Source organism: Podarcis melisellensis (genome assembly GCF_964234715.1).
Source record: "Podarcis melisellensis genome assembly, chromosome: 9".
NCBI classification, from domain to species: Eukaryota; Metazoa; Chordata; class Lepidosauria; order Squamata; family Lacertidae; genus Podarcis; species Podarcis melisellensis.
Window position 1 is genome coordinate 2,223,992 of NC_138541.1, and position 16,220 is coordinate 2,240,211.

The window sequence follows — 16,220 nt, forward strand, 5'->3', positions numbered from 1 at the left end:
AGATACAGGGAACCAGGCAGAGGGTCTTCTTGGTAGTGGCGCCCGCCCTGTGGAACGCCCTCCCACCAGATGTCAAAGGAATAAACAACTACCTGACATTTAGAAGACATCTGAAGGCAGCCCTGTTCAGGGAAGTTTTTAATATGTGACATTTTAATGTATTTTTAATCTTTGTTGGAAGCCGCCCAGAGTGGCTGGGGAAACCCAGCCAGATGGGCAGGGTACAAATAAATAAATAAATAAGTAAATAAATAAATTAATAATAATAATAATAATAATAATAATAATAATAATAATAATTAGGTAGGCAAAGGCTGAACAGCACCGAGAGAGAGAGAGAGAGAGAGAGAGAGAGAGAGAGAGAGAGAGAGAGAGAGAGAGAGAGAGAGAGAGAGAGAGTTTCTCACACTCGCTAGTTTCTCACACTCTTCCTCTTCAGTTTAATAACATGTTTTCCATTATCCTCAGCATCCCGGTCTTCTCCCCTCCCAGGCACTCTCCCCCAGGAGAAGGAGGAAGCCACGGAAAGTGGGATAAAGTGGGCACTTTTGGAGACGGCAAGGAGGAGAACTGGATCGTGCGAATGAGATCTTAAGCAGACCTACAGCCTACCTTTCAAGCGCATTTCAAGCGCATTTAAGGCATATCCCTCCCTGCAGAGAATTCTGGGAACTGTAGTTTTTTTAAGGGTGCTGGGAGATTCGCCTGGCATGGCTTTTTTTTTTGGAGAAGTCTTAGCAATCGCAACATCCTTTTCGAAGTGCGCACGGGCAAGAGATTTCTCAAGCTCCCTGTCTTTTTCTGACTTCTCCCGAAAATACTCACTCAGTCTCGGGTGGGTGATGTAGTTTCTGGTCACTGCTTGGACGTGCTCTCGTGCCCCGGCCAGGACTCCTCCGGGGTGCCCGTTGACCCTCACTTCCACCTTGGTGGCCATGTCCTTGGGGAGTCGACGCGAGCCGAAAAGCAAGAGCTGGTCTCTGAAGTTTTTGTACCTGATCTGCCTGACAGAGGCCAGCTGCGGTGATCTGCCTCCTCCTCCGTGTTGTCCCTGAACACAGAGTTATTTGTTGCCTGTAAACTGTCCGGCAGCTGCAGGTTTGAGATGCATGTTGCAAAGGTCTCGCTGAAAAATCTGGGGCGTGTAAGGCTCCCCCCCCCCCAAGCAGCGATATTCTCACTGCCATGGCTTTATTCAGGAAGGGGATTGTGAAGGTTCAGAAAAGGGCAAGCGAAATGATCGAAGGGATCTCCTAGGGAAAGGTTGCAGCCCTTTTTAAACGAGTAAGAGGCGACAGGATAGGAATTTACCTCTCTTTTAAATCGGAACCAGTGAAGGCAGTGAAGGTCCTGTGTGAGTGTCTGGAGGTGGTTGGAGGACGGATGGTGGCTAACAGATTGAGGTTGAATCCTGACAAGACAGAAGGACTGTTCTTGGGGGACAGGAGGCGGGCGGGTGTGGAGGACTCCCTGGTCCTGAAAGGAGTAACTGTGACCCTGAAGGACCAGGCGCGCAGCCTGGGAGTCATTTTGGACTCACAGCTGTCCATGGAGGCGCAGGTCAATTCTATGTCCAGGGCAGCTGTCTCCCAGCTCCATCTGGTACGCAGGCTGAGACCCTCCCTGCCTGCAGACTGTCTCACCAGAGTGGTGCATGCTCTAGTTATCTCCTGCTTGGTAGATTACTATAAAAGATGCAGTAGAAAAGGTTTAATAATGGGACCCACAGAGGAAGAGGAGGGAAGTTCAGAGATTCATGGGAATCTTGTACCTGTGGAAGGTGTTGTGGTGTGATTGTAACCTTTAGTGTGTAAAATCAAATAAATAAATTTGTAAAAAAAAGAAAGAAAGAGGTTTATTTTTTCTTTTGTCACACGGCTGGTACTGGGCAAGCAGGTCTGGCAGGTTCAACCAGGTGGGCAGGAGTGACCTAGCCAGTGTCTGGATGCGACACCCACCAGAAGCCCCCACCTATGACCATCTTGAGCTCTCTGATGGAACAAAAGGTGGGAGATAATTTGATGGGGACTTGGGGTGTGTGTGAATCCTTCCAGCAAAGGTCAGTTGCTTCAAGCGATGTTGCTCCTTCCAGAGGGAAACACTAATCTTTCCTTGACAATGTACTAAGCTTGGGCTGTTGGAAGTATAAACAGCACATGTTGTGAACGCAAAATATTGTTGTTGGTGGCAATGGGTGCCAGAGGGGAAAGGAGCAGCACAGAGGAAACAGAGAGGAAAGAAGTGTCCATATTTTCCAGAGACATCCCTGATTTGGAGAATCTGTCCCAGTTTCTGATCTGAACCCAGAATATCCCGCTTTTCCTTAGGATGTCCTTATTTTCACTGAAGAAATGTTGGAGGGTATGGAGTTATCTGACCCCCGAGCCATCTGAAGGCAATCCTATACAGTGGTACCTCAGGTTACAGATGCTTCAGGTTACATATGCTTCAGGTTACAGACTCTGCTAACCCAGAAATAGTACCTCGGGTTAAGAACTTTGCTTCAGGATGAGAACAGAAATCACGCGGCGGCGGCACAGCGGCAGCAGGAGGCCCCATTAGCTAAAGTGGTGCTTCAGGTTAAGAACAGTTTCAGGTTAAGAACGGACCTCCAGAACAAATTAAGTTCTTAACCCGAGGTACCACTGTATAGGGAAGTTAATGTTTTACAGTATTATGTTTTTATATATGTTGAAAACTGCCCAGAGTGCCTGGGCACTCTGCCAAGTAAGTTGTGTGGGATATAAACAGGAAAATTATCATTATGGAATGGGATGTCCCTATTTTCATCAGAGAAATGTTGGAGGGTGTGTGTTTGCAGACATCTTTGTAACACAGAGTTGGCCTGCCAATGGGCCTGGTGCCTGAAGTCTGCTCCCCACAGAGCCCCCCCTTGGGGATCCTGCCATCATATATATTTGTTGTTGTTGTTGTTGCCTCCCGCAGTTTGGTCAGACTCATGTTTGTAGCTTCGAAGACACTATCCAACCATCTCGTCCTCTGTCGTCCCCTTCTCCTTGTGCCCTCCATCTTTCCCAGCATCAGGGTCTTTTCCAGGGAGTCTTCTCTTCTCATGAGGTGGCCACAGTCTTGGAGCCTCAGCTTCAAGATCTGTCCTTCCAGTGAGCACTCAGGGCTGATTTCCTTCAGAATGGATAGATTTGATCTTCTTGCAGTCCGTGGGACTCTCAAGAGTCTCCTCCAGCACCATAATTCAAAAGCATCAATTCTTCAGTGATCAGCCTTCTTTATGGTCCAGCTCTCACTTCCATACATCACTACTGGGAAAACCATAGCTTTTACTATACGGACCTTTGTTGGCAAGGTGATGTCTCTACTTTTTAAGATGCTGTCTAGGTTTGTCATTGCTTTCCTCCCAAGAAGCAGGCGTCTCTTAATTTCGCGGCTGCTGTCACCATCTGCAGTGATCATGGAGCCCAAGAAAGTAAAATCTCTCACTGCCTCCATTTCTTCTCCTTCTATTTGCCAGGAGGTATATAGTTTCTTTGAATCTTTTAGAATAAAGCACAGCATCAGTGCTGCAGAAGGCATTAGCACTGCTGTAGTCCTCCTTGCAGAGGGGCTGATCCTCTCCTCCCCTGCTACGGAGGAGATCTTAATGTATCTTAAGGGTTGCACTAGGCCGGCAGAAGGAAGGCGTCTTTGCCCAGGAATATTATCTCGTACAGGGCTTTGCTTTTAGCACTTTTTCCAGCAAGGCGCCCCATTCTGCTATAGACAACGCCAGAGGAGGAACGGGCTGCCCACTCAGCCATGAGGTAACTTCAACCTCCAGCCGGACCACCAAACCGTTGTGCTAAGTGGCTTGGCAGTACCCGTGTTCCCTCTCTAACTCGATCCCAGGAGGGGAAACGCTACAAACTCTCTCTGCTTTCTGCTTTCTGTTAAACCACCAGCTGATTGCAAATGCATCCTTTCTTCTGTTTGCAAAAGAAAACACCAAACAGGGATATTTTGGCAGCATACCTTGAAAGACTTGGGGGCTTTGTACATCCGCTGCTGTTGGTTAAAAATTCATGGAATTCCCAGGCAAGGAATGACAACATCCCTCTCTTTCTCTGCTCCTGAAAAGGCCAGGGAATTTCCTTAAATTATTACTATGACAAAAGTTATATTTCTTTCCCTGAGACAGAGACTGGCAGCCTGGTCTTGCAAAACAGAGGAGCCAAAGGCAGGATTGTATCTGGGCTTTGAACACTGCAAGCTTTCGAATTGCCCAGAATTCTTCATCTTCACATCAAGCAAGAAAATCTCTGTTTCGGATCTGTTTCGCATGGTGTATAATTCCTATAAGGACAGTTCCTCTGTGGAAGCAAGTTGTGTGATGGTTGCCATGCATGACTGTGACAGATGCAGAGTTTCAACGGCCTGCACATGGTTCATTGCTCATGCTTTGCGGGTCCTGCTGACGGCTGTTTGTCTCTGCACAGAGATGGGAGAGGCTGGGAAAGGTCATTGCATGCTCCCTTTTTGGTGATCCAGCTGACCATGAGGGTCTTCAGAGAAATGCGGGTAGCAGAGAAACATGCCCGCCAACATTTCTCCAATGAAAATGTTGTTGTTGTTTAGTCGTTTAGTCATGTCCGACTCTTTGTGACCCCCTGGACCAGAGCACGCCAGGCACTTCTGTCTTCTGCCTCCCGCAGTTTGGTCAAACTCATGCTTGTAGCTTCCAGAACACTGTCCAACCACCTCGTCCTCTATCGTTCCCTTCTCCTTGGGCCCTCCATCTTTCCCAACATCAGGGTCTTTTCCAGGGAGTCTTCTCTTCTCATGAGGGGGCCAAAGTCTTGGAGCCTCAGCTTCAGGATCTGTCCTTCCAGTGAGCACTCAGGGCTGATTTCCTTCAGAATGGAGAGGTTTGATCTTCTTGCAGTCCATGGGACTCTCAAGAGTCTCCTCCAGCACCAGAATTCAAAAGCATCCATTCTTCGGCGATCAGCCTTCTTTATGGTCCAGCTTTCACTTCCATACATACTGGGAAAACCATAGCTTTAACTATACGGACCTTTGTTGGCAAGGTAATGTCTCTACTTTTTAAGATGCTGTCTAGGTTTGTCATTGCTTTTCTCCCAAGAAGCAGGCGTCTTTTAATTTCGTGACTGCAGTCACCATCTGCAGTGACCATGGAGCCCAAGAAAGTAAAATCTCTCATCAATGAAAATAGGGACATCCTATTCCATCATCATCATCGTCATCATCGTCATCATTGTATTATTTATACGCCACCCATTAAACATTAAAAAAACCCTTCCGTACACAGGGCTGCCTTCAGATGTCTTCCAAAGGTTGTACAGTTACATATCATAGTTCCTTGGCTTGAGGGTCACATAACTCCATCCCCTCTGACATTTCTCCGATGAAAATAGAGACGCCCTAAGGAAAAGCAGGACATTCTGGGATCAAATCAGAAACTGGGGTGGTTTCTGTAAATCCGGGACTGTCCCTCTTCTTTGTTCATTTGCTCTGTTGCTGCTGTTCAGAACAATGGTGAGAGGCTTATGTTGTGGGTGAACAGTTCATGCCCCTCTGGGTGAGAGTCTGGGTGGGTTGGGGGGTGGAGAGTCAGGGTGGGGGCAGTGAAAGGTGTTAAGCTGTTCATAAGCTGCCAAGAGCCTGTTGACCCATTGGGACCCTCATTGGGAGAGAGACAGGCAGGAAGTGCCTCATGTGAGAGATGCAGGGGAGGGGACTATTGCTAAAGCCATTTTGGTTGTTTGAGTCAGATAAGTGTCCTGTCTTCTCTACAACCAGGAAACTGGAAAAACTGGAGATTCCTCTCCTCCTCCTCCTCCTCCTCCTCCTTCTTTATTCAATTTGTATACCGCTTATACCCGCACATCCCAGGGCAGTTCACAACACAAAACCACAATATAAAATACAAAATACATAACAAAAATGAAGACAACCCAATAATCTTCCCTTTCACTGCATGTTTTAAAAGGGCATTAGATGTTTTAAAAATGGTCCCCAGCTGGTTTTTTGTTTGTGTTTGGTTGGTTTTTAATAATGTCATGTTGAGAAGAATCACAAACTCCTTAATGGCAAGAGCCAAATTTTATAAGGCGAATGTAAAAGCGTCTACTGGAGAAGGCTGGCTGTTTCAGCTATCTTTTATTTTATTTGTGTGCATCCTGTTAATTATATTTAAGATACTGCTTATAAAAAACTGAAATAAGAACCTGGTATAATGGAATTTAAAATTTAGGAATGTGACCGGTTAAGCTGAACATAGTAGTCATTTATCTGGTTAGCAGTCATTTAACTAGTTGGGTCAAGATCCAGGGCTTTATTGAGTTGTGCTGATTTATTTATCTCATTCGATAAAGTCCATTTCCCCTGTTTTATATGGTGACGGTCTATAGTTATAAGTGACACATGTGAACTGAAGTGAAACGCAACTTGCGTTGATATGTAAGATGATGGCAGGAGAGGCATCTTCCAATATCTGAAGGGCTTTCGCAGGGAAGATGGAACGAGCTTGTTTTCTGCTGCTCCAGAGGGAAGGACCTGAACCGATGGATTCAAATGACAAAAAAGAGGGGAGATTCCAGCTGAACCTTATGAGGTTTTATTATAGAGGTTGGACTCTGTCATGGATTTGTTAGCTGCATTGCATGGGGTTGGACTAGATGACATTTGGGGATCCCTTCTGAGGGATATATTGCAGGAGCAGTCAAGTACAACATTTTCCTGTTTCCTAGAGTGGACACTGTTAGCATTCACTCCTCCGTTGCTGCAGATGAGATTGTTGTAAATCACATGCCTGTCTGGGACGGCTCTGCAAAAGGAAGACAGTCTTATCTCTTCCACTGCTGGTACTATTACACTGTACTTTCGCTTTTATTTCTTCCTGTTTGTTCTCTCGGAGCTGGAGAGAACGGACGCCATGATGCTTTTGTCTGTACATAGTGTGTAAATAAATAGTAGATTAGCGCTACGATGTCTCACTCTTCTTGCTGTGTTATGCCAGAAGATTAGTGTGCCTATACCAGCTGGTGTCAGGAGTTCAGCCTACACTCGAGTAGGACCCTGTCAGAGACACATGCCTGACTAGCATGTTCCCTCCCTCCTAGTCTTTCGTTCGGGAGCTTCAAAAGCTTTCTTCAGCCCGAACATCACAGTGACTGATGCCAACCGACATTGGCACACTTAGGGATCCGCAGAGTTTGCGCATCATGCGTAACAGACCTCAGCAACTCAGCATTTTGGCTAATCTACTTTATTTACATATACAGTGTAAACACACATGGAGCACTGCAACATGGCTCCCTCTCTCTCTAGCATCAGGCAGCAAAGAGAAAAAGAACAAAGGACAATAGTCCCACTTGACGGAACACAGGAACACAAACATCCTGTCTCCGTCACTTCCCACTCTGTGGAGTCAAAACATATACCGTCATGTGAAAGGCAGCAATCCCATGACTGCAATCACAGAGCAGGAATTCTAACAGCTGGTATATGTCGCTAGGAAGCGCACTGGAAGAGAAGGGAGATGCCTTTTCCAGAGCTGCGCATACCAGAGGATGCTCAGGGATTCGGGGGCCTGCAGGCACCCCCAGGGCGTTTTTCCAACAATTGGTAACAGAGGATGGTTCCGGGCCATCGCCCTCTGAAACAGCAACACTTGGGGGGTCCCTTCTGTGGGATGTATTGCAAAAGCAGTCAAGTACAACATTTTCCTGTTTCCTAGAGTGGACACACAGGGGAATGTGGCTCCAGACAGGGAGGACTTCCTGTCATACCTGCTCTGGAGCCTTCTCCTCTTGGATGTGACCAGATAGATGGATGTGACCCTAGCTGACCATGCAAAAACTCTAGCTGGCCATGCAGCTATCTTCCCTTTGGGACTTCCTCTTCTGGGTCTCTACAGCTCCTGGCTCTTAACCAGCACATGGCTCATCCTTCCAGAGGATGGAAGCCACAAGCAGAAAGTCTGAGACCTAGCTCAGATTTATTTTCTTTACAAATGAAACTGTAACCACAAGATAAAGCCTGCCTTCAGATGACTGCTGTGAACTGAATGTGAGTAAAACTTTATTGTCATTTCTCAAGAAGGCTGTGTTGTTTTATTTTATTTTAAGAGGGAAATAAAGGGCTTTGGGTGACTCTCTGCCTGAAATGGAAAGTGGAATTTTGCAGTTGCAATCAGAAGAGTTGAGAAGAAAGAGATCTCTCCAGAGTAATTTCGAGTCAAAAAAGCCATAAGGCAGAAAAGGATCAGGAATAACTAATATGGACATAATATTTGATAAAGAGGAACAACTGGTGGAAATTAAAACCTCACACAGGAAGAAGAAAGGAGAACGTCACTTGCGAATTTACAAATTATTATATGTGTTAATGCGGATTGAAGTTAATTATTGTAGCTGTGGTATAAGGGATTTTATTAAGAGTGGATTATATTTGGTTTGAGCAATAGTCTGGAGGCAGAATTAAAGGGAATTAGACATTGAAGTACAACATGTGGGAAGCCACAAAAAATTATAATTGGCTATGTAATTGGTTTGTATTTGAATTGGCATTGCTATTTGGTATTAATATAGTATGGTGCATATTGGATTCTTATAACTGAAAATTAATAAAAAAATTATTTAACAAACTTAATTCTTATTTTAACAAGCTCTAGTGAGTCAACGGCTTCACTATAAGCTGCAAGGCAATGTGCTCTGATGTTTTCTCACTAGCGTGAGTGAGGAGAGATAATATCAAAACAATAAACGGCCTCAGCCCAGTATCCCTGAAGGAGCGTCTCCACCCCCATCGTTCTGCCCGGACACTGAGGTCCAGCTTCGAGGGCCTTCTGGTGGTTCCCTCACTGCGAAAAGTGAGGTTACAGGGAACCAGGCAGAGGGCCTTCTCAGTAGTGGCACCTGCCCTGTGGAATGACCTCCCACCAGATGTCAAAGAGAGAAAAAACTACCAGACTTTTAGAAGACATCTGAAGGCAGCACTGCTTAGCAAAGCTTTTAAGGTTTAACAGGTTATTTTGGTGTTCTGTTGGAAGCCGCCCAGAGTGGCTGGGGAAACCCGGCCGGATGGGCTGGGTATAAATAATAAATTATTATTATTATTATTATTATTATTATTATTATTATTATTATTATTATTACCCCTCCTACCTTCCTAAATATTCCCACACCTTCCAACTCTGTGATTCTATGATATTCACTTTATCCTGATTATGAGATAAACTTTCATCTCCTGACAGCCCTGCAATTGCACTAGTGTGCCGCGAGACGTTGCCTGGTGTGCCGTGGGAGGGAGGCAGGTGAGTCGGGCGGCGAGAGGCGGGGCGGTGGCGAGGAGAGGCCGCCCAGCGCGGGGCTCTCGCCGTCTGCCTGCCTGGCTGCCTGCGTGGCGCTGACGTCACGGGGCTGTAACGTGCCCCACATAGGCACACGCGGGGCGGCGAGCGAGCGAGCTCCCACATCCCATCGCCGGCTCTGCACCAGGCGGTAGAGCTCGGCGAAGTCGCCGCGCTGGAAGGCCAGCAGCGCGCGCGCCTTGGCCAGGCTCTCGCCCGCCTGCGCCTCCAGGCACGGCGCCTCGGCGTCGGGCGGCAGCGAGCCCAGGAAGCGGCCCAGCCGGCCGGGGTCGCCTGCCTGCAGCAGCGCCTCGCACCCGCACGAGACCTGCTCCGCCGAGAAGCGCGGCGAGCGCGGAGGATCGGGCGCGGCGGAGGCCAGCCCCGCGCTTGGAGAGGGCGCAGCAGCCGTCGCCAAACCCGATCCTCCTCCTCCTGCTCCGCCGCCGTCCTCTGGCTCTCAGCCGGGAGGAGCCTGCGGCGACGGGGCAGGCGCCGAAGTTGGCAGAAGTTGGCGCGCCTCCTCGGCAGCGCCTTCGTCCTCCTCCTCCTGCCTCTGCTCTCCTCCGGCCGGGGGGCTCGGCGGGGCCCGCGGGGAAGGAGGCCATGTTCGCGGCGCGCGGGATCGCGGCCCCCCTCGCCCGCCTCCGGCCCGCTCCCCTCCCCCTGCGCGCTGCCCTAGCCATGCGGGTCTCCTCCCCCTGCGCCGCCGTCCCCTTTCCACATCCTAGGAGCCGCGGTCCGCCTACCGCCCCCGGGCCGCGGCGCGGCTCCCAGCCCGGGCTGGCCTCCGCCTCCTGGGACGCGCGCCCACCCCCGCGGCCCCCCAAACTTCGGAGCAACTCTCCAGACGCTTCTCCCCCGCCTCGGTCTCCCTCCTTTCCACTTCTCTTCCCCCCTTCCTTCCCTCTTTCTTTCTCTTTCTCTCCCACCCGCCTTTCCTTCTATTAACTTTCCTTTCCCCTCCCTTCGTCCTTCCTACTTTTACTCCTGGGCTCCTCCCCCCTTTGCGCAGCCACAAATCAATCTCTCTCTCTTTTTTCCCCTCTCTCTCTTCTTTCTCAGACGCAAAAAAGCGCCGCTTTTTGGAAATCCGGACTGCTGTCCCCACTGAAACGATACTTTAAAAAAGGAAGAACCCACTGGCTCTTATTTCTGTTTAAAGCAGTAGATCCCGAACTCTTTTGGCCCACTGCCCCCTTGGTTCCACATCCCCCCGTGTCCCCTATGCTTACTCTATAGAAAGCATTACAGGGGTTAACGCGGCTCGCTAAGGAAGATATTAATAGAATTCTGCATTTGGGGGGAGACCCTAACAGTCATCTACCATTACCTTCTATGCTGTTACTATTTTTTTATTTTTTTTTACATAAGTAAAAAGTGACCTTTCCCCATCTGGCATGGTGGTGTGCCTCGAGATTTTTTTCATGAAACAAGTGTGCCTTTGCCCAAAAAAAGTTGGGAAACACTGTCCTAGAGAGTTGTATATCATGGTGAGTTATCATGTGGTGGGCAACCACTGTACTTTTCACCACCCACTGGAGAATCTCATGTGGATCGTGCAGACTTTTTTCTTTTTCATCCATTCCATTTTTCTTAATGGTTCTGAGTCAAATCTCTCGTTCCACACTTACTTGCTGATGCTCGACTAGCCACCGCCCAGGAATGGAGGACTAACTGAAGATCGTCATCTTCAAACATCTGTAGAGTTGTCACAAGGAAGGTGGAGCAACCTTGGTTTCCTCCTTCTCCAGAGGGGAGGACCTCCAGAGATTCTGACTAAACTTCAGGAAGAACTTTCTGACAATTGAGGCTGGGACATTGCACTCTGTTCTTCGCCTTCAGATTGTCTATCCTGGGATGTGGAGCAGGACATTGATTTCAAACCGACTCAAACAGGTTATCTCACCTTGCCCCAAATAGGTACCAACTAAGTAAAGACTAGGGACGCAGGTGGCGCTGTGGTTTAAACCACAGAGCCTAGGACTTGCTGATCAGAAGGTCAGCGGTTCGAATCCCTGTGATGGGGTGAGCTCCCATTGCTCGGTCCCTGCTCCTGCCAATCTAGCAGTTTGAAAGCACATCAAAGTGCAAGTAGATAAATAGGTACCACTCTGGCGGGAAGGTAAATGGCATTTCCATGCACTGCTTTGGTTCATCAGAAGCGGCTTAGTCATGCTGGCCACATGACCCAGAAGCTGTACACCGGCTCCCTCGGCCAGTAAAGTGAGATGAGCGCCACAACCCCAGAGTCGGTCATGACTGGACCTAATGGTCAGGGGTCCCTTTACCTTTTAAGTAAAGACTGATCAGCTCAGCCTGTGCCAACCTGGTGCCCTCCAGCCATTGTTGAACTACAACTCCCATCAGCCCCTGGGCATCACCCAGTAAGGTTCTGTGTGTGCTCTACATCTTTTGCTGTGTTACATCCCTGCTGGTTCCTGATGTTTTGTTGTATTTCAAACTGTTTTTCTCCTCTTTTTTATTTTAAGTCACAGTAAGCTTCCTCGCATCGACTTTTCTTAGACAGGCAAGGCAGCAATCCTAGTATAAATAAAAGATTGGATGAATGTATAATGAAACTGCAGCTTGCTTGTCAGGGGCAAGGATTTGGAAAATGGATACATCGCGATGGGCAGAGATTACAGCACAAATGGAAAGGAAAGGCAGAGCCTGATAGTGGTATCCTGCAATTGATGCCAGGATTAGGGCCCCAGTAGGCATGGAAGTTGTTACAGAGTTTGCCCCAGGATGCGAGTTTGCTACTGGGGAGAGTCTGCTGGAACCATCAAGGGCAAGTGAGGAGATTTCACCCCTCCCATATCCAAGAATCTCCTGATGATCTCCTGATGATCTCTGCTGACTCTCCAGAGAGGAGGAGGCGTGTTCTGCTATCTACTTATTCTGCCCCAGCACCACATCAAAGTGTGTGAGTCAGTCAGTCAGTGTATCGGAGAGAGAGAGAGTGTTAGAGATCGTGTCTAGAGATAAGGTTGCTGCTAAGAGCAGCTGCAGACACTCAGTGTAGCATTGATTTATGCTTAGAATATTCAGCTCTGTATATAGTTTTGTATCATAGTTGTAGTTACAGAATAAAAGGAAGATATTCTACAGAGCTGCTCTCCGAGTGGTTTATACTCTGCAAGACTCTGCAAAACTCTGCTGTGCAACGACTGTATTATTGAGACAGTGAATCCGGTGCTCTCAGCTCTAAGCTGTGAGTCCACAGCACTGTGACCTGTTCCTGTGCAGAAGGTGGTCTCTGGAAGTGCTACCCAGCTCGCCTAGCCCAGTTGGGGTTGAGGTGCATGAGTCCAGTTGGTGCCCTGGCTCCAGGGCGATGCTGACAGCAAGTTCCTCCACTTGCCTTGCCCCACACCCTGCCGTGTGGGGTATTGTTTTTGCTGCTCTGTGTATGTGTCATACTTTATTGATAGGGCTAGGCATTGTTTCATAAGAACATAAGAAAAGCCTGCTGGATCAGGCCAGTGGCTCATTTAACCTTGCATCCTGTTCTGGAGATGCTTCCTTGGAAAACCCGTAAGCAGAAAAGCACAAGAGCAACTCTCCCATCCTGAGCTTTCCAGCAACAGGAGTTGAGGAGCAATGCTGCCACTGACTGCAGAGGGCAGGACACAGGCCTCTGGGCTAGGAGCCATTGTGGGATGTGAAACACAGAGCAGTCAAGTACAGTGGTACCTCGGGTTAAGAACCTAATTTGTTCCGGAGGTCCGTTCTTAACCTGAAACTGTTCTTAACCTGAAGCACCACTTTAGCTAATGGGGCCTCCCGCTGTCGCCGGAGCACGATTTCTGTTCTCATCCTGAAGCAAAGTTCTTAACCTGAGGTACCATTTCTGGGTTAGCAGAGTCTGTAACCTGAAGCATCTGTAACCCAAGGTACCACTGTACAACATCCCTAGAGTGGACATAAAAAGGGGATGTCTGGACCAGCCAGTCGGAATTTCCTGTTTCCTCCTAGGCTGGGACAGACTTCCTCTACATGTGACCAGATGTGGGCATGGCCTCACCTGTGCAGGTAACAAAAACATAGGACTGGCCGCCATCTCTCTCTCTGACTACATTTGTCGAAGAAGCAACATCTGCTTCCAGCCAAGAGAGGACAAAGGAACTATGAGATAGATTCCAGGTATATTACTTTTGTAACTTAAGTCTGCCTTCTGGGATCCATCTGTGAACAGAATGAGTGAGTGAGTGAACTCTTTTTATACTTTTATAGAAGACTGTGTCTTGTCTATTTCTTTTATGAGGCACCAAAGGGGAAATTTGGGTGCGGGTGGCATTGTGGGTTAAACTACAGAACCTAGGGCTTGCTGATCAGAAGGTCGGCGTTTCGAATCCCTGTGATGGGGTGAGCTCCTGTTGCTCGGTCCCTGCTCCTGCCAACCTAGCAGCATGAAAGCACGTCAAAGTGCAAGTAGATAAATAGGTACCGCTCTGGCAGGAAGGTAAACGGCGTTTCCGTGCGCTGCTCTGGTTCGCCAGAAGCGGCTTAGTCATGCTGGCCAAATGACCCGGAAGCTCCCTCAGCCAATAAAGCAAGATGAGCGCCGCAACCCCAGAGTTGGTCACGACTGAACCTAATGGTCAGGGGTCCCTTTACCTTTACCTTTAAAGGGGAAATTACCAGGCAACTTATTTTAGAGACTTTAGCGAGCCTGAGCAAACGCATCCGCTGTGCAAATTTAAAAAGGAGAATGTTACTCTGCTAAATTGTAGAATCTGTTAACACACGTTGGAAAGGATATAATCGAACAATATATCCTCTCCTGCATCCCTGAACATTCCCACAGCCACCGACAGCCCTCTCCTCCAAGAATTTGTCTAATTCTCTTTTAAAGCCATCCAAATTGGTGGCCACCAGTATTTCAGCATTTATTAACATGAGATATTTGTTTGCCCTGTTTACATTAGCGTGTTTTTCTGTTCTGTTTTGTAACTGTTAATGCACCATCTTGAATTGTTGCTGTATTTTATTCTCTGTGTTGCTGGGTGCCGCTTTGAGTACGGCTCTGCTATGCAAAAACAAGATATAGATATGTTTGAAAAATGCATAACTTGGCAGGGCGAGGACATTAAACATTTTTTGGCCCCTTTCCTCCCATTGCAAGTAGCTGGTAAGGGGGGGAGATGATTCAAATCAGGATGGCAGCAAGAGCAAAGGGTTAAAGCCCCTTTCCACACAACACAGTCTTGAACCAGGTGTCGGAAGCCGAAGGGGTAACAGGGTTTAGTGAGCGGGGAGAGTCTGTTGCAGAGAGAAGTACAGAATCCGAGGCAGAAGATGAAGCTAAAGCTGGAGAGCAGGGAGGCCAGGAGGCAGAGAGAAGTCTAGATGAGGAAGAGTCAGGCTGGTGTCTCCCCCTCCTGCTGAGACCAGCTCCCATCTCCCAGGACCAGAAGAGGCATGAAAAGGGCGGAGGAGAGGTTGGTTGGCTGCAGGCAGGCACAGTCTCTGATTGCCTGGGGGGAAACCTGGAGAGAAGCGGACTTAGATGACTGTGTGGAGTCAGGGACCTTTTGTCTCAGCAACTGATCCATCGAGCAAGACCAACTGGGGATAAGCTGCTGTGTTCATTGGCCCCACACTCAGCCAAATCTGTGCACATTGTGTTTTTGATAATAGTTAACTCCAACTTGCTCGGTGTGATTTAGTGCTGGCATGCTCCTGACACCTGTTGGGACTGATAGGGCAGAAGGCAGGGTGACCGACAGCAAGGGGAGCCGACAGCAAGGAAACTCGGGTGGTGTTTTTGGGTATATGTGCCATCTCCAGAACAGAACCCCCGGGCATGATGTAGTCATACTGTATAGGAACATAGGAACCTGTCTTGAGTCAGACCATTGGTGCATCTCGTTCAGTATTGTCTTACACTGGCTGGCAGCAGCTCTCCAGAATTTCTGGCAAGAATATCTCCCACCACTATCTGGAAGTAGCAGGGATTGAACCCGGGACCTTCTGCAGGCAGGGCACGTGCTCTACCAATGAGCTAGGTCCCTATGGGAACCTGCTTGCACCAGGTTAGGCTACATAGAACTATCGAATGGTAGAGCTGGAAGGGACCCTGAGGGTCATCTAGTCCACCCCCCTGCAATGCAGGAGTCTCAATGCACGGTCCCCCATTATATATCAAGCTCAGTACTGCCAGCCTTGGCTGGCAGCAGCTCTCCATATTTTCAACCAGAGGTTTTCACCACTACACACGATCTGGTCCTTATAACTGAAAACACTGGGGATTTGACCTTCAGCCTTCTGCATTCCAAGGAGGTGCTCTGCCCGCGAACTGAGGCCCCTTGGTCTGTTGGCAGCAGGCCAAGAGAAGCCATTTGCTTTTTTGGGAACGGGAGAGAGGGCCTAGGACAGCCTTTCGCAACCTGTCATTCTCAAGGAATTTTGGGCTTGGGAGTTGTAGTCTAAAACATCCAGAGAGCAAAAGGTTTGGGGTGGGGCTGGATTAGGGTTTCGAGCGCTTGTGCAGACTGATCCTGAGAGAATCACAAATGCCCTTACCTGGATCCATATGGGCCGAGGGGAAACCTCATGAGGATGGCTTGCACACCCCACCATTTTGCTGTGATTCCTGCCTTAAAAACATGAGAAGAAGCCTGCAGAATCAGGCCAAGGGGCAGCCTCTTGTTCTCAAGCAGATGCCCCCATGGGAAACCAGCAAGCGGAATTCGGGCACTTTGACACCTTTCCCATTTGTTGGTTTTAATGCTTTCAGCTATTCCTCAAAGTCTTTTGATGCACCTGCCATCGTCTGCTTACACATTTTGCCAGAGATTTGTGTTCCTTTTTGCAGAAGAAGACTTCAGTTTTTTTGAAGGAAGACTTCTTGCCTCTAATGGTTTTTTGACCCCCTTCATCAAGC

General features: G+C 48.4%; 1 protein-coding gene and 1 long non-coding RNA gene across 2 annotated transcripts in view; one reads left to right on the forward strand and one right to left on the reverse strand.

Moving 5' to 3' along the window:
* ATP6V1B1 (ATPase H+ transporting V1 subunit B1) overlaps positions 1-1,098 on the reverse strand; it is a 61,958-nt gene extending 60,860 nt beyond the window's left edge. The window contains exon 1 of the mRNA XM_081925101.1: positions 826-1,098. Coding sequence (XP_081781227.1) covers positions 826-937 — 112 coding nt within the window. The 5' untranslated portion in view covers positions 938-1,098. The remainder of the gene's footprint in view (positions 1-825) is intronic.
* The window catches only part of LOC309377833, a 355,859-nt gene that overhangs the window by 257,347 nt on the left and 82,292 nt on the right, over positions 1-16,220 (forward strand). The window lies entirely within an intron of this gene.